At 61.6% G+C, this 24,030-nt stretch overlaps 1 protein-coding gene across 2 annotated transcripts; it reads right to left on the bottom strand.

The window, feature by feature from the left end:
* Positions 1 to 359: 359 nt before the first annotated feature.
* Positions 360 to 16,298, bottom strand: FAM78A (family with sequence similarity 78 member A). Of its 2 annotated transcripts, XM_016133857.2 has the most exons (3): positions 15,853 to 16,298; positions 14,199 to 15,243; positions 360 to 2,463 (listed from the first exon to the last, which is right to left on the bottom strand). In XM_016133857.2, exons 2-3 carry the CDS (start codon positions 14,519 to 14,521, stop codon positions 1,935 to 1,937), a joined length of 852 nt encoding a protein of 283 aa, XP_015989343.1. In that variant the 5' UTR covers positions 14,522 to 15,243; positions 15,853 to 16,298; the 3' UTR covers positions 360 to 1,934. The 2 variants fall into 2 exon arrangements, with proteins under 2 accessions (XP_015989343.1, XP_015989342.1); XM_016133856.2 differs by lacking the exon at positions 15,853 to 16,298 and having other exon boundaries at positions 14,199 to 15,352.
* Between the last annotated feature and the right edge of the window lie 7,732 nt (positions 16,299 to 24,030).

Below are 24,030 nucleotides of genomic sequence, written 5' to 3'. Positions count from 1 at the left end.
CCAACGGCCGGTCTGAGCGGAGGGCCTCCGCACACGCCGAGGGGGACCGTCCCGGGCCTGGCAGGGGTTTCCCGAGCACCACGGCGACGGCCGGCAGCCTGAAGCCGCTTCTAGTCCAGCTGCCTCCATACGGCTGTGCCTCCCGTCAGGAGCGGAGCTCGGGAGACGCAGTGGACGGTAAGCACCCCTGAATACGTACGATGTCACGTGGGTGAAGGAGCAGAGCAAGGACTGGGTGGCCCGTGCCCTCCCATGTCGTCTCCGGGACTCCTACAAGTGGCTCATGTGTAGCAGAAATGGATTATTTTTCTTATCTGTTTTCTGTGCTTGATTATTATTCAAATGCAGGGCCCAGGGGATGTAGCTGGGGGTTTGGCAAGCTTGGAGGAGGGGGGCTTCAGTGGGGCGTCCCCCACAGCTCCCGCGAGCAGCCTTCAAGGCAGATGTCACGAAGAAAGCTTGGTGTCACTCAGGACCGAGGCCTAGGGCTCCAGAGGGCCCAAGACCTGAGGGAGGGCGGCCCTCAAGGGCTGGCCACACTGTCCTAGACCCGCCTCCAAAGTGGCTCTGATACCTTGCGACCCGGAGCCCACTTAGTCCCCCAGCCCTGGGCCCTGGTTTACTCCCTCGAGGACAGGCAGGAGGGTGGGCGTGCCAGGTGCCTTCCCACCTCCGCGTATCCTGGTGGGGGGGGGGCTCCACCCTTGGGTGCTCCTTCTGTAGCTTCGCCCACCTCCAGCAGCATCTGCAGCCCTCTCCCGGTGCCCCTGGGAGGTAGACCCCTGAGGAGGAGCCTGGAGGGATGGCGGGGCGGGCGGTTGGAGGTGGGGGGGGGGCGGCTTTCTTCTTACCTCTGAACTAAAACTCAGTCAAGGCGCTGGCCCTCCAGGTGTTTGGGAGCAGTGTGGACGGGGGCTGAGGACAAGTGTCGGACATTCCCTGGGCTCAACCCGTAACTCACAGGACCCCGCTCCGTCTCTCCTGGACTCACCATGGCAAGGTAAGGCGGCCGGCCGGGACGAGAGGCCAGGGGCAGCCCTCGGCCCTTCTCTGCAGGCGTGACAGGGAGGGCGGGGGGCTCTACCTGGGCTGGGACAAGGGGCTCCTTAGGCAGCATCTGGCTGCTGAAACTAAAGAACGGGCAGTTCGTTGTAGGTCTAACTCTGCGCCCCTGCCCCTCCCCCAGGCCGCCCCAGCGGGGCGGGGAGGGGGGCGGGGAGGGGGGCCGGGATGAGGGACTGGGGTGATCCCTCTCTCATCCCCGACCCCTCCCCCTCCCTCACCTCTGGGGGGTGACGAGTCCAGCAGAAAAGAGATCCCGCTTTCTTTGTCTGTTTCGGGTTTTTGTGTTTTGTTTTTTTGTTTTTTGTTTTTTCCTTTAAATTTAGCTTAAGGCAAAGGTTTGGCAAAGCAAGTCTACATAAGGCCGCGTGATGGAGGCTGAGGGGGAGCTGCCACCGGAGGCCCGGCTCTCGCGAGTCGGCAAGAACGTGCGGGTCGGTCCCCTGTCAGCTCCTCCTCCCGCCCCTGGACCTCATAAAGAGGCATTTAAATTAAAAAAAAGAAAAGAAAAGAAAAGAAAAAAGAAAAACGGACTGAAAAAGCAGTGTGTCAGGGAGTCTGTTGCAAGTGAATGACGGAAACCGTGAGGACAGGAGAGGCCAGGAGACCCATGGTGACAAGGGAGGGCGCGCGGGGGGCCGGTCTGTCCCGCTGGGTCTCCCCCCTCGCCTCCCGCGAGGGCGCAGGGTCCGGGAGGGCCCGGGGGTGGGGGCGGGCGGCCCTCCGGGCGCATCGCACAGTGAGGGCCCCGCGGAGAAGGTAGAAAGGTTGTATTTTGTCGCACGGCTCGCGTCCGCGTGGGGTCCGTGCGCGCGCGCGCGGGCTCTGTCCCCGAGTCCGGCCTCGCGGGCGCCCCGCCCCCACCCCCGCTGTCAGCGGCGCTTGGGGGGGATGACCACGAGCGGCTGCCCGTGCGTGGGCCGCCACATGAGGACCTGCGCGTCGTTGGCGTTGGGCTGGACCAGGGCGCTGGGCGGGATGGGCTCGTTCTTGCTCAGGATCTTGGGCTGGTCCTGGGCGACGGGCTCACGCAGCCGGGCGCGCTGGCCCAGCGGCCGGCTGGGGTTCACCTCGATGCTCAGCTGCATGCGCCAGTGCAGCGTCTGCAGGATGATCATGTCGTTGGTCGAGGTGTTGGTGGCCACCAGCCACGTGGTGAAGCTCTGGTCCCGGTAGATGTCGGTCAGCTTGGCCACGTTGCTCTCGCTGACGGGCACGGCCCACGTGACGCTGGGGTAGAAGTTGTCGTTCATGCTGATGACGAACCTGGAGTCTCTCTTCGTGGGGCCCACGATGGTGCACGTCTCCGTGGTGTTGCCGTACCAGGGGTAGTTCACGCCGTCCGAGTCGCTGATGGCCTCGATCTTGCCCTCCTGGAGGTCCGGGAGCTCCCAGCTGGACCTGAGGACAGAGAGGCCGGTTGACGCAGCCCGCCACCCACGAGGCCTTCCCGCGGCCCCTCCGTCCACGGGGCGCACTCCCCGAGGGGCCACGCAGGAAACTCAGCCAGCATCGTGGCAGATGAACAGCGGCTCCCTCAGACACGGCCCCCCTCGAAAGCCATCCCATTCTCTCACATCCTGCCAGATCGGGCGCCCCCCAAAACTACGGTGGAGGGGGCTGGACCCCGCCGAGCTTCAGGAGGCCCGACCTGCCCCCTGCCCTTAGGGGCCGCGTCACACGGAGGGGCCCGAGAGTGATGAGCAGTAATGGAAAGCCGAAGCATGCTGGGCCGCGTTGGACCTCGGTCAGGGCGGAGGCCCCGGGCTCTGAGAGGCCAGGGCCACGCAGCATGTCAGGGCGGGCCCGGATGGAGACGGAGGTAGGCCCAGCGCCTCTGGCCCAGGTGGCAGTGAGTGTCTCTGTCTCACTTTGGAGGCCAACGGGAGGCTTCAGAGACAGGTGGCCATGAGCTCAGCACATCTGGGGACGATTCCTGGCCCCCCATTTTCTCTGCGTGACCTGGGGTGAACACCTGCCTCCTCTGCGCCTCAGCGCCCTTGCCTGGGAAAGGAGGTGCTTCCGGTCTCTCCCTCCCAGCAGTGGGACCTGGGGCGTAGGAACCAGCACCCCTGGAGCCCTCCGCCTAGGGTCTGGCCCCTCACCCCTGTGTCTCCTCCCTGGCACAGGGGCCTGGGCTCCCCAGCCCCCCGCCAGGCTGCAGCCAGAGCCCGAGGTTTCCGGGAGGCTGAGATGCCCCTCCCTCCCTTCCCCCACACTCCCCCGTCTTCCTGCTCATGCCTACCTAAAGGAGGAAGCACCTTGTGGCCGGAATTGCCCCCGCCTAGTCGGCCCGTCTTTGGAGCAGTAGAGCCAGAAAACCTCACCATGCCCCGTCTCGAGACACCGCCCACCGGCCCCGGCGGGGGGGGGGGGGGAGCACCTTCGTGAGGCCCCCCGCACTGTGCCAAGAACTTCAGTTTCACTTGCTGGAGGCCCCGGGGGTGCTCAGCCTCCTGGGACAGGAGCAGGCAGCCAGGCCGAGCAGAGCTCCGACTCGGGAAGCCCCAGGCCTTGCTGCAAGTCTCAGCCACCGCCTGATGCACGTGAGACCCGGGGCAAGAAGGTCCCAGTCCTCCCTCAACCCCAGACATGGCACACACATCCCTCCTGGGGTCACCGGAGAGTGAGGACAGGAGTGTCCCAGCGCAGGGCAGGGCGCGAAGCAAACGCCGGTAGTTGGCAGCTGCTACCACCCTGGTCACGATCACTGCTGTGATAACTCTCGGACGGAAGGGGATGCCAGCCTGTCCCTAGTTGCTGTGAGGACGCATGCTCCCATGCGGCCGGAGGTGCAGCGGCATCCGGGGAGCCCACTGCTTAGAGACCCCTCAGCAATCCCGTCTACCCCACTGGACCGCACTGCACACAAGGGCAAAGCAAAGCCCGGCTCAGGGGCTTTTCCCAAGGTGACTCGGCTGAGCAGTGGGGCTGGGACTCAGGCAGCCAGACCCCGCCCGGTGCCGGCTCCACCCCGGCGCCTCAAACGCCGACCATCAGGCCGCTCGGCACCTGGAACTGTGCGCACCTGCGCACGCCGGCAATGCTCTCCACGGCCTCCTACACGCGACGCATTCCTGCTCACAGAAGGGTCAGTCACGGCGTCCACAAAGGGGAGATGACCCAGGCGTCTACAGGCGGGGGGGATGGATAAACCAAACGTGGCCCATCCACACCGTGGAACATTATTCAGCCTTAAAAAGGAAGGAAATTCTGACACACGCCTCAACGTGGATGAACCTGGAGGGCATCACGCTAAGCGACATGAGCCAGCCACGCAAGGACGAGTACTGCACAAGCGCACGCACGTGAAGTCCCGAGAGCTGTCGAATTCTCAGAGACAGGAAGAGGAACGCCAGATGCCGGGGGCTGGAGGAGGGGATGCGGGGGAGGGGACGGGGGTGGGGGTTTAGTGGGGACGGTTCTGGAGATGGAGGGTGACGATGGTGGTACCGCAATGCGCATGTGCGGAATGCCACGGGACTTAAAAATGGTCAGGACGACAAACTTTACGGATGTCTCATCACAGTTAAAAGAACGTGCGCCTCTCCCGAAATGCATCGTTCGATGTCGGCGGTTAGCAAAGCTCCGGTCACTACAGGAGGGACGATCGTGCACGTGCCTTTGCCAGCTTCTGTTCAGTTCAGTCGTATCTTCCATTTGTGTCATCGAAAAGCTCCCAGACTCGGGTGACTGCTGTCCGGCAAGCAGGCCTTCGCCTGCCCAGGTCCTCGAGCTCAGCAAACTTGGCAGGACCCCGGGCAGCAGCTCCAATGACCTCACGTTTCCAGTGTGCCGGCCAGTCCCTCAGGCCCGCCAGAGCCACCCCGCCCCTCGCGGCAGTGGGCCTGCTGATTCAGCTCCCCACGTGGGGGAGAGGGGGGGGCCTGGCCCCGAGAAGGGGGTCAGGGTCCCCACCCCGAATTCCTCAGAAGCCCGCGCCAGCCTCCTGTTTCAGGAGGCGCTCCCTTTGTGCTCTCGTGGGAGTTACACTCGCTCGCAAAATTGTTTTTAAGAGCAGAAAGCAAACTGTCAGGAAGGAAGGTCGGCCTTCCTTGGACCCCTTTCGCTTCCCAAGAGCTGGCTTGTTTCGGGGGCGGGCTCAGCACCAGAATGGCCTCTTCCTCTCCCTCAGCCTCTGACCTCAAGCTTCGGGTGTCCTTTGTTCCCTCAGCCCCCAAATGCCCAAGCCCCAGCTCGGTCACAGACAGGTGACGAGCCTCGTGAGCTGGCAGCCAGCCACGTCTCATGTGGGGTATTACTCAGACCCAGGGCCTAGGGCGGCCGTTTTCAGATCATCACGGGCCAGCATGGGCCGGCTCTGGTCCCCGTGGGCCCGGTGTCCCCATCGAGCAGGTAGGAGGGAGAGGGGTTAAGGGCACAGCTTCTGGGGGACACAGACCAGCCCTGGATCCAGTCTCAGTCTGGCTGCTGATTCCGATCGAGTCACAAATCCCTGGGCTCCATTTTCTCATCAGTTAACTGCGGATAACCCCGCCCGCCCTGCAAAGTTTTTGTGGTGAGGAGATGTGTTGACGTACACTACTTGGTACACAGTGAACAGCAACATGCGGAGACTTCCAGAAGCATCTGAGGGAGGTGTCAGCAGTTAGGCGCCAGCCCTGACGTGACCTAAAGACTTTTTGACCTCACGTACAGTCCCAGACTCTGAAAGGAATGGATTCCATGCAGTTACTCGTCCTCTAAGGATTCCTGTTTGCTCCGAATGACCTCGGACTTCGAGGCAGACCCTCCGTCCTTTGCTCCACGGGGCGGAGGGGAGAGCTCCGAGCCCTGCCGCGCACACGGAGCCTTCTCCTTGTTTGCACAGAGGGGACAGTCCAGGCTCTGATCGCAGATGCCACCGAAAAGGCTCCCAGCACCCCGCCTGCACGCGAGTGCTCAACCGACGGACCCGTCTGGAGGCGGGGCCTTTGGGAATCCGTGTCAACGTGCCTGTCCCTGGCCCGCGTCCACGGCTCCGGCCCCGCCCGCCCCACCGCCGTCTCTGCAGACCCGTGTCTGTCCTCGGGCACGCAAGCAGAAGGCGCCGAGTCTCCCTCGCATCCCCTCCCCCCCCCCCCGCCACCCTTTATCTGCCCGGCGGCTTCACTGGCGTCAGGGTGAGGTGAGACCAGCCACAGATTTCGTGGGGCCCAGGACGAAGTGAAAAGCCGGGACCTCTTGTTCAAAACTGAAGAATTTCAACGTTGAACTACGTGAGGAGCCTTCTGAGCACGTCCTCTGGCCACTTGTCACCCTTCCGCCCCCGCCCTCGCCCTCGCAGGTGTGGGAACCCGGCGGGCAGCCGGCAAGTCCGGGCTCGAAGCCGGACCGCGCAGGGCTCTCTGGGCGCCTCGCATGGCGCCTCGCGCCGGCTGCTCAGCCTGCCTCCCCCGCCCCGTTCCTGCTGCAGTCCCCACTCCTCAGCAGGAGTTTGCAGAGCACCTGCTGGTGACACCGGCCACAGAGCCGTGAAAGAGATGGACGGGGGTGCCACCCTGGTCAGCAGGGGCGGCGGGGAGCCCTGCACCCTCCCAGCCAGCCAGCACCACCCCTGACTCTCCTCCTCAGCCCAAAGCTGCCCCCGCTTCCCTGTGGCTTCCCCCCAGCCAGGACCCCTCACCCCCTGCAGGTGCCCCAGCCTCCACTCCGGCCCCCCACAGTGTTCTCCAGCCAGAAGCCCGGGCGACCTGGTAAAGACAGGAATCCCACTGCGCTGCTCCCCCTCCACCCCGGGGAAACCTGCCGTGACTGCCCACGGCTCTCACAGCCGGATGCAGCTGAGGCCTGGGGCCCGTGTGCACGCACGCACACACGCGTGCACGCACACACACACACGCCCTCCCTGGGCTGCGCGTCCAGCAGCCATTCTCGGTCTCCCTACTAGGACGCGTCCCCCTCCGTTTCAGGGCCTCTGCCAGGAGCCGCGCCCCCCTCCCGCTCCAGTCCCAGTCGGCAGCACCTGTAGCTCAGCTCCGCGCCCCCCGGGAAGCTGGCGCCCGCGCACACTCGGCCCTGGGTCCACATCCTGCTGCTTCCTGGCACGCGCACAGCGATGAATTAATCATAGGGTCATTCGCTGACGATGTCGAGGGCGGGGGCCGGACCTCCGGGACTTACCCCAGTGCCGGCCTAGAACCAGGCGCAGTGAACGGCGGTGGCCGGGCCAGAGACTGCGGGCAGCCTACGGTCTCCCCTTCGGGGCCGGAGCCCCACAAGGGGGTCTGAGTGACGAGCTGAGGTCCGCTCAGTGGACCCTCGCCCAGAGCTGCCTCTGTCTGTGCACCTCCTCACCTGGAGCTGCTGCAGCTGGACCCCGCCACTCACAGCATGGGTCGTCCCCATGGCAACGGCGGTCATGCTCCCTGCGCGCATTGCCGGCCCCCTTGCAGCTGCGCGTCCACCCAGGGGCTCCTCAGCTGCCTGGCCAGGGCCCCGCGGCACGCTTCACAGACGTTAGGGGCCCGGCCCAAGGTCACACAATCAGGAAGCCACCAGGCCAGACCCACTGTCTTCCATCAGACCCTGGCCCAACACACACATGTGTGCACGCACACAGATATACACACACGGATATACACACAGACACAGACACACACAGACTACACATACATACACATGCAGACATACACACACAGACGTGTGCACACACATGCACACACACACGCAGAGGCCCTGAGCGGCATGCCTGACTGTGAGTGTGAGTCTGAAGGGCATTCCCTGGAGGCTGGAGAAGGGGTTCAGGCTGCGCTGAGGGCCACCCGTCGGGCTGGGGATGGTGGCCCTGCAGCTCCAGGCCCCGGCCACCAGGCCCAGCGGGCCCAGTGCGAAGGCCTCTCGCAGAGGAAGGGAAGCAGGGGGGGCCAGCGGCCCAGAGGTGTGCCAGCCGGGGTGGCGAGCCTCGGCCTGGGCTCACTCCTTCACAGCCCTGGGGACCCCCCGTTCCTGGTGAGCGTCGGAGCTGGGAGTTGGGGCGCTTTTAAGTTCCGGACCCCAGAACTAGACCATCCGTCGCAGGCTGCCTGGTCTCAGAACTGAGTAACCAAACTTGGCAACCCTTTCTTCTCTTTGGGCTGGTCTGCATATCTCCTGCGTTATTTTTTTCCCTTAAAATTAGTCACTTTTTAAAAAATGCAACTAAATTTAGCATTTCCTAAGAAACACCTTTGAAATAACAGGTTAAATATTCTAGATATGAGTGCTTTTTTTCTAACATACACTAAAGTACGGTGCTTCCGCCTTACACTTAAGCTTAAATGAATCCACGTCATCTCCTGTCCCCCAAGTGGCACCCCGGGGTGCTCTAAGAACTGGTCACAGATCAGGGGTTGAGCTGGGGGGGGGGGCTGCCCCAGGCCCTGGGCTCAGGCTCCGCTGCCGTCCACACTGACGCTCAGGGGTGGCCTCACCTGCTCCGCCACCACAGCTGTGTGTGAGTTGCCAGAAGTTCAAATTCTGTCAGGTTTTGCAATTTTACGAAAACTGAGGCCCAAGAGCCCCGCTCCCAGAGCAGGCTGGAACCCCGGTTTCCTGACTTCTGGCTGGCCCCCTCCCCCCAGACGGGTCACCAGGGAGGGGCTGGGGTGTCCCCGCCTGGGTTCACTCCACTCCTCCGCACACTGACCCAGGCCACAGCCCCGGCCCCCAGGGCCTCACGTGGGGGGGTGGGGGAAAGACCAGTGGTGACTGTTTAATTTCAGTTTTTAGTTATCAAAGCCGGGCTTTTTGTTTTCTTTTTGAAAAAGGCGGTAGAGAAGTGCACAAAGCGAGAAACGAAAGCCACCTCTCGCTCGCCTGCCCCGGCCCCCGCCCTCACGGCGGCCACCCACCCACCTCACCGCGCTCGCTCGTAAACATCCTTCTAGACCTTTCCCTCCGCGCACACGCACTGCACGTCCCCATCTCCAGCCTTGCCTTTGTAACCAAAACGGGCTCCTACCCTACGGCTTTTACAGCTTTATGTGTAACGCGGCCTGCAGCCCGACCGTGTGCCCCCGTGACCGACGGCAGTTCCGTCCGAGCCGCCTCACTGCGGACAGACCCCGACGTCGCCCCCCGCTGACGCCACTCCAGTCGGTCAGGGCGTTTTGCCACCGCGAACCGTGCTGGAGTCTGCGCCCTCACGTCCTGGCTTGTCCACGCGGTGGTCCGGCCGAGGGTTTTTGCACGCCCGTTACATGCCAAGCTGCAGGCCAGGCGCTCGCACGTTAGCGCGGCAGACCCTACAAGCAGGATGGTAGAGTCGAAGGCCGCGTGTGTTGGAAACCGTAACGGATGCAGCCAAACGCGCCTTCCGGAAGCTGCCGGAATGGTACCCTCACCAATAGCATGCGAGGCTGTCTACCTCCCCCTGCCCCCACACCCCAGCTGGGCATTACTGATTTTTTTTTTTTCATTTTACCCAGATTCAATCAGCAAGAGGCGGGATCTCTCTGTATTGCATTTGTTATTGCCCTGATGGCTACAGCGGTCGGGCGCCTTCTCGCACAGCTCCGGGAGCCGCCAGCTTTAGTTTCGGGCCCTCGGAAGGTGAGGGTTGGGGCGATCCCTTGGCCAGGGCCCATCCAGGAGCAGTTTCTCCCTGGAGCCAGGCGGTCCCCCCCACCACTGCCCGGCGCTTCCTCCCACCCCGAAGCCTGGAGACGAGGACTTCCCTCTCCCACCCACGCAGTCCTCCCTGTGCCAGGGCCCAGCAGATGGGGGGCAGGGCGGGGGCCTTCCGGGCAGAGAGAGGAAGCAGTGAGCTCAGTCGTTCTGTGCGGGGCCCACAGCTCAGGCCCGGCTGCAGGAAGAGGCCACGTGGTCACCAGCGACATTCCTTCCTGGCCTGTCCCCAGACCTGCTCGAGCAGAGCAAGCCTCCTTGGGCAGGTGGCTTCAGACCTCACACTGTTTGCTCCTGGTCAGAGGAGGTCCTTGGGGAACACGGAGTGGGGAGGGAGCCGGGCAGCTCGGCACATGACCCCGAGGCCTCAGGTCCCCGCAGCCCGGCCTCGCCCCCTCCCCACCAGCCAAATAATCCAGTCACAGCAGATGTCCCCAGCAGGGTCCTTCTGGCTGGAAGGACCCTGCGCAGCCTCGCCGGCCAAGGCCCTCGCACCGTGGATGGGTGGGTGGAACCCAGCTCAGGAGAAGAGAGGGCGGCGGCGACAGCCACGACATCGCGGTGCTCGGGCCGACTTTCTGCCGGGTGCCGTGTAACTAAGAACGCATCGCGAGTAGCTGTGATGTTGGCAGCTGCCACACGCCGCGTCCTAGCGTGCACCAGGCCCCGTGCGAGGCGCTCGGCGTGCCCGACGCCGCGTTTAACCCTCACCGCAACCCTGCGAGGGAAGGACGGTTCTCCCCATTTCCCAGATGGGAACAGCGAGGCCGAGAACGGTGAAGTGACTGGCCCGAGGTCTCAGCACCAGTGCCTGGGGGGGGCGAGTGGAGAGGAGGGTGCGATCCACACCCTGCTGGACAAGGGCACGGGAAGGTGGTGCTGTCAACCCAGACGGGCCCTCTCCCCTGGAGCTGGCCTCACCCCTACATCTGTCCTTTGGCAGAAACCTGAGCCACACACTGACCTGGGCCAGGTTCCCTGGGGGCTTCAGAGAAGGGCCAACTAGGGACGTGAAGCGTCTCCCACACAGGAGAGAAATTGCGACTTGTCACTTAGACGACTGCGCCAGCTGACAGGTGGCGGTGGAGGGATTGCGGAGGATGAGGTTGTGGAGGCAGGTGTCTGCAACAGTTTGGGGGGGGGAGTGGCTTTTAAAGCAATGTGGGTTGGACCCAAAACCATATAGAATCCGCTCAAGCTGGCAGAGAGAGACTCACCATTTTATAGCTGTGGGAGTCGGGTACTATGGTTCCGCTTCAAATATTTCAAACCCAGAACGTCGGTCTAAAAAGTTCTCCTCCCGGATTAGAGATTAATTTCAAGCAGGGATAACGCTTAGGGGTATTACGGGTTTCCGTTAAGTATCTGGAATTAATAGTTTGAATACGAGCCCATTTGTAACGGAAGCCCTGACCTTTGCCACCTGGCCGTCCCCTGCCCAGGCCACTATCATCATTTTAATGATTCAAAGGGTCTGAGTCTAGTCCAACGGTCCTCAACCAGGGGTGGCTTCACACCGCCCAGCGACAACTGGGGACGTTTTTGGTTGTCACGACAGGGAGTTGGGGGGCTGCTATGGCATCGAGTGGGTAGAGACCGGGGATGCTGCTCACCATCCTACAATGCACGGGACAGCCTCAGGTCCGGGCACAGCTAGGGGACAGTTCTGGGCAGCTGGAGGCCTCTCCGGTCGGTCCCCTTGGCTTATCACTGCCCACTTTCATGTCCCGGGGCTTAAAAATGTGGGGAAAAAACTAGCCTGGGGTAAGGAAGGTGGGAAGCGTCTTCTGCATCACATGCATTTACATTCATCTCCATTGACCTTCCAGGCTTTTTCCGAACAAGCCTTCCCGTTTCTGGGGACACCGGCTGAATACGGGGCTCTGCCCGCGGACGGGAGGGAGCACCGCGAGCAGCCGCGCCCTGCCCCTCGGTCACTCGGCTTCGGAATATGGTCTTGTTGGCTAATCATGTGCCACGTCGCTTCCGACTCAGCGTTTCAGCTACAGGGTCACCCCCTGCACCTGTCCCCTCACCGGGTCCTCGGCAACCGCCAGCGAGTTCTGTCTCGATCCCCACTGACAGACGACACACCCGCGCCTCCGAGGGTGACCGTCCGAGGCCCCAGGGTTTGCACCGGTCCCTCGTCTGCCACTGGGGCCTGAGCCCGCTCCACACGGCCCCTCCCAGGTTGCCTCAGACTCTGCTCTTTCCCTGGGGCTGGTCCTCGCCCAACTGGGGTTACGAGCCCAGGAGAATGGGATGCGTGACTCAGAGGGTGTCCCAAGAAGGTGGGGCGGGGAGCAAGGGGAAGCAGGTGGAGAACCGAAAACCGGCCTCCGGCCACTCGAAAACACCAATCCGCCATCACTCGCACTATTTAAAAAAAAAAATATATATATATATATATATATTTATATTTTTTTTTAAGCCAGAAAGTAGCCCTGTGTGAAAGAGGAAGATCCGAGGAATAATTTACGTCTGTCCGAATGCTGCAGTTTTGGCCACGATTCTCCACTCGCGATAGATGCCGTCGCCCCCTCCCCTGCCACGAGTGGCAATCACGGCAGTAACACTAGAGGCGAAGGCAACTTGCGTTAAGTCTCTCACCGTGGGCTTGGCGTAGTGCCGGCGGCTCGACAAGTGTCATCTCTCCTGACTCCCAATACCCACGGCGCAAAGACTGTGACTGGCCCCAGTTTTCAGACGAGGAAACCAGGGGTCCGAGTGGCCCCCGTCACACCCTGGAAAGTGGCAGAGCCTGGGCGCCCGCCCAGAGGTGTGCCCTGGGCACCTCCACCCAGGAATCGAGGCCTGGCGTGGAAAGAGAAAGGTCACTTCAGGCCTCCTGGCTCAGGCCCGCCTCCGGCAACCGTGCCTGGAGTCCCCGGAGCCACCGAACGGAGCCTGAGGGCTGGAAGATGGCAGCCCCTGAGCACAGAGGCGGAGGCCGAGCCCCGGCCAGACCTGTCCCCCCGACCCCGCTGCTCGCGCGTCCACCTCGCGGGCACTCGGTCCCCTTCAGGCTCCGCTCTCTCCCTCCTGGTGCTCAGACGTCCCCAAGTTCGGAAGGCCCTCCGCCCACCCTACCACGTCTAGGGAAGGAAACAGACTTCGCCCAGACCCCCGAGGAAAACCTTCGTGTCCTGCCAGCTGTCCCGGATGGAGGGACGCCTCGCAAAGCCTGACGAGCCTTCGAGCTTACGGCCTCTCAGGAAAGAAAGGTCCACACCGAATAACTAAGCCTCATGTTTCCCTTTTGGAATGGAGAGTCGGCCCCGCCGCCTGGATTAGTAGCCGCTCTGGGGAATTAAAGGGCTCGGGCAGGGACACCGGGTGGGGTGGACGGAGGAGCTGCCCGGGTGGGTGGGCCCCACACGCACCTCTTCAGGGCGGGCGCCTTACTGTGGCCCTCTGTTTCCCTTATAACTTCGGCGACGTTACATGGAGAGGCCATCAGGTCTGGTGTGCCCCCCCCCCCAACCACCCTCCACCTCCTCCTCGTTTGCGGTGGCCCAGAATGTTCCTAAGTCAGTGCAAAGCTCCCAGCCCTGAGGAAAGTCTCCCCTGTTCCTCACTTGCAGCCCCCGGAAGTGATTCTGCACCAGGTGGACGCTGAGAGGGGGGCTGCGGGGCAGTGTCCTCCGCCAGTCGTGGGGGGCGAACTGAGGAGCCGCCTGCGGGGCCTGCCCGGCTCGCTCTGAAAGGTTCTCGAGCCCAGAAACGGCTGTTTTCACCGCCATCTCTTAGGTCGCTTGCCCTTCTGTCTACCACTGCTCTTTCCACACCCAGCATGACCATCTCTGGGATGAGGGAACGTGCCGGAAAAAAAGCCCCAGGGTCCCGCTGTCCCTCGCCGAGATCTACATTATTATCCTGGGGACATTCTGGAGACCAGGCTGGAGAGAAGAGGCCAGTGGGCTCCTCTCAGTCGTCGGCCACTGACATTGGATGTCCACTATAGTGGCCTTCTGCCAAGGAGAGAGAAAGCACCACGAAGCAAACCGGGTCTCTCGAACGAGCTGTCCTCTCAAACGAAACCCGGCTGGGAACAGGGAGCCATTCCCCAGGTCCGGATGAGCATCCGGAAACACCAGGGGCCAGTGGGACCCAACCACCGAGCACCCTGGAGGCGACTCCGGAGGCGCCGAGGGACTGGGTTACTTCTCTGAGTAACTGCCACGTGGGGTTAGAGGCCTGAGCCTGGGGGGCCGAGCCTCGGCCTCTCTGGTGACGCCGACAGTATGCTCGCTTTGCCAAAGAGGCACCTAGTGGAATATTCCTCTGCTTTCTCGGATTCTTGCCAGGGGCCGGGGACAGTGGGAGGGAAGGTCTGAGAACCATGAGCCCAATCTCAATCAGCTGGCAACCCTCTCGGAGGTCACCTGGCCAGGGGCGACTCAGGGGCCACCTCCATATGTGCCCAAGGCTTCCCTCTGCCCCTGGTGAGGCCCCGCTCGAACCCCGCCCTCCAAGCCCCCCACCCCGAGCGGCCCCCACCCCAAAGTTTGCTCCGGAGCGGTACTCACATGCCCTGCTCCCCGTACTGGTTGTAGAACTCCATGTGGCTGCACGCCTGGATCCAGCCCACTATCCAGGTCTCCTTCTTCGGGATGGGCGGCATGACCACCTGAGCCGAGGCACGGAAGTGGGGTGTCCTGTAGCGGAGCACCACGCTGGAGGACTCATCGATGCTGGTGGGGATGGGGTCGATCGAGGCTTTCACATCAATCACCGTGATGCCTTCCCGGAAGACTCTGGCTTTGCCTCCGATGCTCTGGATACAGCCCATGGCACACAGTACCGCTGTGATCTCCAGGGAAGGCCAGCAGTCCCAGAGAAAACCGGGCATTGAAAGGATGGAGGCTGCGGGACCCAGGGCAGACCGTGCTGCGCTCCGATCTCAAAACTCAAGACCGATATCCATAGGATAGAAAATTCACTGAATAGGGGGCCTTTGCATGTCACTACGCGGGGGCCTGTTTATAAATAAGGATTTCGCTGCATTTCAAAGGCCCTGGGTTCTGTCTTCTGCTAGCAGTGGACAAAAATCACCGATATTCTTTGGGTTAAAAAAAGAAAAGTTTGAATGCTAATGGAGAATCATGTTGTTCAGACATACGTGCCTCACACGCTGGGAACGCGGCTCGGAGACGCTCGCTGAAGTCTTCGGGTGAAGAAGGCTAATGCCGGCAGACACATAAATAAGGAAGGCTCTGTCCCCAGCGCGGCGCCGCCACCCTCGCTGCAGAAGACCGACTTCCTGCCCTCCTGACTTCCGCACGCGCTCGGGACACACGCACCCTGCCGCTCGCCCAACGGGGTCGAATCAATGGAAGGACAGTTTCTGTTCAGTCAGTCGCCCGAGATCCGGGCGCCCTTGGGGGCCAGCGCCGACCCGCGGCTTCCTGGAGGAGAGCGCCGGGCTCTGGCCGCCCTCGGGGTCCCCGAGGGTCGGCGCCCCCACGCGGGCGTGCCGCGTCCCCTCGTCGCTGTCGCCGCTCGCAGCCGTGCGGAGCTCGGGTGCTGCGCTCAAGCCGCCACCTAGTTCTCTCCGCGGCCGCCGAGGACCTGCTGGGAGGTGGAAGGGACAGGGCGTCAACGCCCGCCTCAAAGTTGAGCCGAACTTTGCCGCGAGGGGCGCGTAAGGCGGCGACGCTCGTGCGCGGGGCGCTGGCTGCCGAGCTGACAGCGCAGCTCTGGGCGGTCTCCCCGGAGGCGGCGCCCCCCCCTCGCGCCCGCCCCGTCAGTGGCAGCCGCACGACCGCGCGCACCAGCGAATAATCGCCGCCCGTGACATCTTCGCTGACATCCTCCCGGCCCGGGGGCGGGGTGGGGGTGGGGGCGGGGGCGGGGGCGGCAGGCGGGCACTGCAGTGGGGCGCGGGGACCCGCCGGCCCTGGCGCTGCGCCCGCCGCCTCGCTGCCGGCGCCCCTTCCCCAGCCGGGTCCCTCCGGCTGCCTGTGCCACCGCCGCAGGCCGGTCGCAGCCGGCGCACGCCCCTGCCGGGCCAGGACCCCCCGACCCTCGGAGGGCGCGGTGCCCTAGCCCCGCCGCACTGGGAGCCTCTGCTCCCCGCTCGCCAGCCCCGAGCGGCACCCAGTCCCCACGCGTCGAGCGCGCTCGCCGCCGCCGGGGAACTTTGGCGCGCACGCCCCCACCCGGGCGGCGCCGGCGACTCACCTGCCCCTCAGGCCAATCCGCGTGCCCCGGCCGCCGCCCTCCGGCCGCCCCTGACCCCGCCGCCGGCACGTCCTCGGGGCGCCCACAACCCCTTCCCCGGCAGTGTCCTTTGGCTCTAACGGGGTCTGGGGCCGGCGTGGGCGCCCCCGGCCCCCACGTACTCCCAGCTAGGGGCTGCCGGGGGGTGGCCGGGGGCGGAGGGCTGAGGCTTGGGGCTCTCTCGCCCCCACCCCGCGCGCCTCCTTTATTTTATGATCATTGTGAGCGTGCTGTCGCCGCTCAGCCCCGCCGCCGCGCCGCAGCCGCCTGGCGCGCCCCGCGCTGCCTCGCTCTGCTGCAGCATCGGAAAGGCAACCAGGTCAAACTTTGCAGAAACTCAGCAGCCCCTGCGCCGGTCTGGCCCCGCGTCCGCCCGCAGCCGCCGGCCGGAGCGCAGCGCACGCAGGCACAGCCGCCCGCTCGCCGGCCCCGCGGGATGCAGGTCCGCAGGCGGCGGCGGCGGCGGGCGCCGCCTCCTCTTCACCGCCCGCCCTGCTCTCCACCCTCGCTCCCTGCACGCCACCTGCCCTCCCTCTGGTAATCCTGTCCCCCTCTCCCCCCACTCTCTCTCTCTCTCTCTCTGCAGCTGCTGGGAGAGCTGAGCCTCTCCTTGCAAAAAACGACATTTCCTTTTTGGCAAGCCCGGGGGGTTCTGGGTAATGTAGTTCGGCTAGCGTCTCGGGTCCTGGTGGGCTGCTTTCTTGTGCCCTTTGAACTCGCAGGCTTTCGGGGTCGCGCTGCCCTGATATTCTTAGCCACGGTGGGTCTGTGGCTCGGTGGAAGTAGTACCAGGGCTCTGGGAGGCTGCAGGGCTCGGAAGGTCGGGGTGGATGAGAAGTTTGGAGAAAGGGTGTCTGTGTTGCTCCCTCCGCCCACCCCCTCCTGGCACGTTGACAGGTGGTCAGGCCTGTTGGGCCCCAAATATGCAGGCGTTGCGCAGCTTCATTTCAGCCGCCATCAGCCACTCTCGTGCAGGAGGCCTATATTATGGATTTTGCAGAGCAGGAATCCAAAGCTGGGAGACTGAGAGACTTACTTGCCCAAGACCCCACCCTGACTGGTGTCCCAGCTGAGATTGGGACCTGGCGGTCTGAGTGCGGAGGTTCAAAAGGGATTCCAGCCTGGACAGTGGGGGAGGGGGTTGCAGCATGAACTTCTCTAAGCACCCCGTAAGCCAGCAGCCCCTCACTCACCTTGCAACTATCCCTAGGGAGAGACCAGGTGGTCTGTGATATCAGAAAACCTTGCAGCCACATTAGAGCCATGTCCTCCCCCAGAGGCGCCCTGGGCCAGGCACAGGGCAGGTGGTTCCAGCCACTCCCAGTGAGTGCCAGTGAGAGCAGGGACCGGAGGAGCGGGGCCTCTGGCCACATCGAGGTGTCTGCTTCCAGGAACGGTCAGCCAGGCCTAGTGATCCATCAAGTACCAGCAATAGCTCAGGCTATACAGCAAGTGTCCAGTTAGGTGGCCACTGCCTCGTGCCCAGCCACACCCCTGCCCTCATCCTGCTCACTGCTGTAGGCCCTCACCCAGACTAGTGAGGGGTCCGTCCCTTTCCGGCTCAGCGAGCAGGTAGCTTATTCCTAGCCCTGCTTCCTGAGACCAAGGTGGGGTGGCCCTCGTGACCTGCTCACTGTCAGACAGTAGAACCCCAGGCAGCTGAGGTCTCTTAAGGACCCCGTGTAAATTTCCATTGTGGGGAAGAAGCTCTCCGTGACCTCTCCACCCATAGCAGCCCCCGCCTGCCATGCACTCACGGCCTCCACACAAAATTCTGCCCTGGGACACACTGTGGCCCTTCATAGCTCCTTGGTCATCAGGTAATTATTATACTTTTCAATTTTTATATAGGCCAGATATTAATTTTGGGGATGTTCATCTCATCTCCCAACACCACCCCCCCGCCAGTGCCTCGAACAGAGCAGAACTCATTGGTCAGGATGTCCCTGACAAAGGGACACTGCCGTGGTGACGGGGACATGAGTGTTCTGCGAACACGTGCTGAGCTACATTCATCTTTCCCATTTGATGTGAAAAGGACAGAGACCAGAGCCCTCACCTGCTCAGTAAGTGGCCAAGCCCCTGAGGATGATTTCCTAGGGACAGGTCCCTTGGATGCCCTTGGAAGTGACGTTACTCCCTGTGGCCCTGGGTTTGATCTGGGTTTGTGATGATCATGATGAAGTAACCACTGTGTGTTAGGTGCTACATGAGTAAATGTTATCTCCTTTATCCTTCACCTTGACCCCAGGAAGTGGGTTGTACAGAGAGACCGGGGGGGGGGGGGGGTCAGGGGACAGTGGCTTTTCCCCAGCCAGATCTGGCCAAGTCTAAAGCCTGCTCATCTCCTCTAGGCATGCCACACTTGCTAACTGGGGCCAGTCCCTCTGAGCCAGGATGAAACCGACACTGGAAAGCCCTGTAAGTCACACTGGAAAAAGGTGAAGGCTCTTGCAAAATAGAAGACCCCTGTCCCCTAACCTTGGCCCCACGGCTACCTCCCATCACATCATCTGTTATGTGGTACTTTGTCTTGGGCTGGTTTGAGGGCCGGATCTGCAATGTCTGTGGCCTGTTTGCCTGGCTCTGAGCTGTGGACCGGCTTCCCCAGAGCCAGCTGTGACAGACAGAGGGTCCGAAAGGGCTCAGCTCACGTGTGCGTCCCCATTCCAGCTCCTGGAGCCCCCGAGGTTCTGGATGCTTACCCAGCCCTCGGGCCCCCTGGCCCTTCTGCCTCCCCACGCAGCCCTGCTTCCTGCTCAGCATTTCCTGGAGCCCTGTGGGTGTTGGGCACAGACCCACGGCTGTCTCAGCATATGCGGAAGGCTCAGGATGCTTCCACACGAGTGTGAAGTGCTGGCGTCTGCAGAGCAGAGGAAGGGGACATCTGTCCCATATGTTGAGACATACCCAGTAACACAAGGACACTCACTCTGCCCCCTGGACCCCGTCCCCTCCCCCAGGCCACGGTCTCCCCAGACGCCTCCTCCATGATGTCACTAGTGAATGAGAAAGAGGAGGGGTCAGGAAACGCAGCCTCATCCCCTACCCAGAGATGGCGAACTCCTCGGTACGGCAACTTGGGAGCTTCAGGTGTTACCGGTGGGAGAACAAGGTCCCTCGACTGCTGGCATTTTTTTGCCCCAGTGCCGACTGGACACCAGTTCTGTGCTGGGTGCTCAGAAGACACTGGCGAACACAGCCAGGGCCCGGACAGAGGACAGGCGCGGTCCCATGGCCCTCGCATCCCTGTGGGCCAGAGAGACATCAAGGGATAACTCCGGGAATGATGACTAGAGGTATTAATTAACATAAATAATAATAGGTACAAATTCATACTCATCACGGTCATGAGCCAGTACCGATTGCTGCAAATCGGGACGTGCCCAGTGTTGAGCTCGGGGAGGAGCAGGTGAAGGATGCAGGGGCGCGGGGATGTGCTAGTGTGTGCGAGAGCAATTCAGAGCGAGTAAATGTGTGTGTAAATGAATGCGCGATGGTTCGAGTGTGTCACAGTGAGTTCGTGTGTATCTCTGTGTCAGGGTACAGTGACAATTGTGTGTAAGTCCGTGTGGAGTGCGTTTGGGTGTGTGCCCGCGAGTGTATGTCCGTTGAGGGCGTGTGTATGTGTGTCCACGTTGGAGTGTGTACGAGTGTGTGATGGTGCGAGTGACCATAAGAGGCGTGGGTGTCGATGAGCGAGCTTGTGTACGCGGTGTATGACAACGTGACCGCTGGGTGAGGGTGTACGTGAGTGCGTGTGCTTGCAGAAGGGTGTTTTCGGGTGTGTCCTGTGTATGTGAATGTTTATGTCTGTGTGTGCAAGTGTGTGTCTGTGAGGGTACATGTGAGCACGTGTGTGAGGGCGAGTTTGTGTCCGTGTGTGTGTGGATATGTGTGTGGTGGTGTGTGCAGGTGAGCACGATCGTGAGTGTAAGTAGGTGTGTGTGAGTGTGCACGTCTCTGTCTGTGCACGTGGGTGTGATGGTGGAGGGTCCTGGGGTGAAGATTCCCGTGGCCAGTTCAGGTCAGCGAGGGCAGCGAGGGCAGCGAGGGGCGCAGTGAGGGGTTGCTGGTCGCGGCCTGGTTCCCCTGGCCCTGGGCCCTCTGGCCTGGGGCCCTCTGTGCTCTCTGTCCCCGGGGCGGGGCTTCCTCTTCGGAGCCTCCGGTCTGAGCTCCAGTCTGAGCGTGACACGCCTTCCCCCTTCCAACCACAGTTGTTCCCCCAGGGGAGGCGCAGAGGCCCAGCGGGGTCCCAAGGCCAGGCGGCAGGGCAGTCGCTGGAGTGTGCATGGATGGGCGCCCCTCCCCGCCCCCCGCGTCCCCGGCCCCGCCCCAGCCACTCGTGCGGCGAGTGGCCCGCAGACGGGCGACGCGGGAGGACGCGGTCGCCGGGCCCCACGCGCCCGCCGCCTGGGGAGCACGGAGGCCGTCCGCAGGCTGGGTGCGGCCGGGATCGGGTGCGGCACTGGGAGTTCTCCAAGGTGCTAAAATAAACCCAGAGAAGGATCAGGTTTCTCGACCGAAATAACCCAGGAGCGGCCTTAGAAATACGAGCCGAGAACGCGATCCGCGAGCGCCTGGGGGCGGGGGCGGGGCGGGGGTGGGTGATGAAAACCGCTCTTCACAGGGCTCACTTCCCATCTTGGCAGGGGACCCCACCGCGCCTGGGGTCATTGTCCCAAATAACTGGCCTCTTCTTGGCCATCCGTCTTTGATGGCAAGGTCTGTAGTGGATTAGAGCCCAGACTCCGGGATCAGCCATACGATCAATAAATATTTATTGAGTGCCCACTGTGTGCGGGGCACTGCCTGGGCCTCAGGCGGGAAAGTAAACAAATGGACAGCAGTCCCTGCCCCACGGGCTGACACTCTGGTGGGTAGACACAGGCCATGAACACACAGGAGAGATGAGTGTCGGGCGTGTTAGAAAGGAAAAAGAAAAGATCCGAAGAGCGTAAGGGATATTGGGGTGATAACTGAGCCCCTGGGAACCCCGCTGGCTCACCGTGTGGCATCCCTTCACCTCTGAGCTTTGGCGTTCGCCTTCGTGCGATGGAGACTTAAAGCCTGCCTACAAAGTGGCTGTGACAGTTAAGGGACACGTGCCTAGCTCCGAGTCTGGCACAGAGCACGTGTTAAGTACGAGGGAACGATCGATACGCTTGGTAGCAGCAATAAATCTATCTTAAACATTTAAAGACGGCAAGTAACAAGTATCTACAACGGACAAACTGCTCTAGGTCCCCCGAAGCTGTCAGAAAACCTCGTCTCCTCTCAAGTAAGAGAGAGGCAGTGTCGTCAAATGGTCAGGGACAAGGGCTGTGGGCTGAGACCGGAGTCTGCCTCCTGGTCCGCCGTTAGCCAGTTGTGGGGCCCCGGCGAGTCACTTCACTGCCACCACGCCCTGCAGGGGGGGCCGGGGGGTCTGCAGGCATAGTGCCACCTCGGCGTCATCTTCACACTTACTGCTGGTTCTGGCATGGGGCCCGGCACAGAGCGAGCCTCAAAAAGTGTTCCCTGAGTGGGCGAGTGAATGAGTGAGGGACAGAGGACCGGTGAGCAGGCAGGGGAAGGAGAAGCTACGGGACACAGGGCTGGGAAGACGGCCCGCGGGCTCAGCGCTTCGGGGACCGGCCTGTCCACGCCCCAGCTCTGGCCTGCAGCAGCTGCGTGGCCTTGCAGGCGAAGCCACTCCTCTAGCACGCTCGCCCTCAGCACTGACATCGGACCTGCCCTGCCGTGCTCTCCCAGGGCTGGGCACAGTGGCTGGCTCAGGCTGGCCCGTCAGAGCTCACGGGGATGCCCCTGAGCACACTGGGTTTTTCGCCACGTGAACCCCTTATTTACATGCGGTTTTATTGCACAGGGATGTATGTGCGTATGAGCATGGCCATGTCGGAATAGTTTTGGATAGTCACAGAACAGAAGTGATCTACGTGTCCAGCAACAGGGGGTTCCTTACATAATCTACAGCCCATCCACATGACAGAATGCCCAACGGCCATTGAAAAATGATGGGTTGTCATGGAAACGTGGCCAAGTTTATGTTTGTTAAGTGAAAAGGGTAGGTTATTTTCTTAAAAGTCATATAATACGATATATTTTAAAATGCATATTTGTGTATACATACATGGTATACATAGATACAGTTCGTTTAACATGTATTTTTTCTGGTTATTAAATTAATACTTGGTTGTTGAAAAATATTTCAATAATTGGAAATGAGACAAGTGAGAAGCCCTTTACAACCTTACCTCCAGGCAGTATTACACCTATAGCATTTGTATTTATTGAACTTATTGCAGCAAGAATATAACATTTTGATAATAAGGAAAAAAATAAGGCTGTTGATAAAATCGTACTGTTATAAACTGGCTAGTTATTTCCTAGGTGTGTATCCTATCTCCCCAACTAGACTTCAGGAAGAGATCAGTGAAAGTATAGGTTCAATGAATGAATGAATGAATGAATGAATGAATTCGAAACTCTTGAGAAGTGGGACCGTGTGGCCTGTGGCCAGTGCTCATAAACAGGGTGGCGCATGGGTCTTAGCTGCCAGAGAATGTGAACAGGGTCCCCTCACCTTGCAGAGGGAGGCCAAGATGCTGACACAGGCCTCTGGGTATTAATAGCCCCTATCTGGGCTGGGCTCCTCTGCTCCTTCTGAGGTCAGACGAGGTCAGGGGCCCCACCCAGGGAGAGCGAGGTGAGTGCCCTGCTGGATTGCTGAGAGCATACATCCCCTGTGGTCTGAGGGATCTGAGTCCAGAGGCTCTTCTGTCCCACCCCAGGGACTTCTTGTGAGTTGGACCTCCCCTTCTGGGGGCTTCCTAGCTGGAGGCCGTCAGCCTGTAAGCCTCAGCTTCCTCATCTGCAAGATGCGGATGAGATCACGACTTCACGGGAAGGTTGGTTGTATGATGTCAATGAGCTAAAACACACGGAGAGCTCAGTACGCTGCCCGGTCTCTGTGCGTTCTGCCCATGTGTTCATGCGCACCTGTCCTGGGTCCAAGGTAAGGCAGCACAGGTCATCATATTACACCCAAGAGGACAGGATGTGACAGCCTGAGACATCCTCTTATGTGGTGGTGTCTAAATGGAACACTCTAGAAAAGGAATGCCGAGGAGTCTGTAAGGAAACTCGGACTGAGGACTCTTGGCGTCTGGCTCCATGCCAGGCAAGTATGAGGTGGGGGCTGCACCTGGGGGGTGGGTCCTGATGAAGGGGGCGCTCGAGGGAAAGAGGACCATGTGTCATTTGGTAAACGGCATCAATTCCTAGCCAACGGAGCTGAAGGCTCGCTGCGCGGCGGTTTGCTCACTGCTCGGCAGTTCACAAACATCATCTCGTTGACCTCGCCACAGCCTTTGGAAGGTGAACACTATTATTAGCTTGTTATAGGTGGGAAAACCAAGGCCCAGAGAGGCCAAGCGACTTGCTCAAGGTCTCACAGCTAGCTGGTGGCCGGAGCCCCGGGTCATCCCTCGTCTGCCTGCCTCTAGAGCCCAGAAGGCACTCGCCCCCACCCCAGGTAGCTTCCCGTCCTTGAGACACTCTGGACCTGGGCGCCAGGAGGCTGTGGGGAAGGCCCGGGGTTTGCGGGCAGGCTCTGTGACAGGAAGGGAAGCCGCGGCCTCCTGCCTCTGTTCCAGCTCAGCAGACAGGACATGGCTGCCCTGAATCGTGAGACCAGGCCGTTCACTCCTGATTCTTCTGGTCACTCTAAACCAGTGAGCCCCCAAAGGGCTGTGGAGACTTCGGGTTCCCGCAGTCGCCCAGGTGAGTGCAGGAAGGCCTGGCTCCCACCCAGGATTCTCCTCAGCTGGGCCCTCTCTGTGTTTGCAGCCTCCCTCGCCCCCTTTGCTCCATGCGCCAGCCCCGCAGGCCTCCCCGCCCTGCTCTGCCTTCCTGGGGGAGTCCTCTATGACTCCAGGCCAGCCCTGGAGCCCTGGTTCCATTCCTGCAATCACTGACATGTGCCATTCGTTTAATCCTCACGGACCTGCGCGCTTCCCCAGGAGAGGGATGGAGCCTGACATTTGCCGCAGCGTGCCAGGCACCTAGCCCGGTGCCAGGTGCTCGGTGACGATTTACGGGTTCCCCGCAGCTGCTCTGGTGCCCCTGTCCTTTGCA

The sequence above is a fragment of the Rousettus aegyptiacus genome, unplaced genomic scaffold (genome assembly GCF_014176215.1).
Source record: "Rousettus aegyptiacus isolate mRouAeg1 unplaced genomic scaffold, mRouAeg1.p scaffold_m13_p_3, whole genome shotgun sequence".
Lineage (NCBI taxonomy): Eukaryota > Metazoa > Chordata > Mammalia > Chiroptera > Pteropodidae > Rousettus > Rousettus aegyptiacus.
Note: the sequence above shows the minus strand (reverse complement) of the source record. Positions and strands in the feature narration are given on the sequence as shown.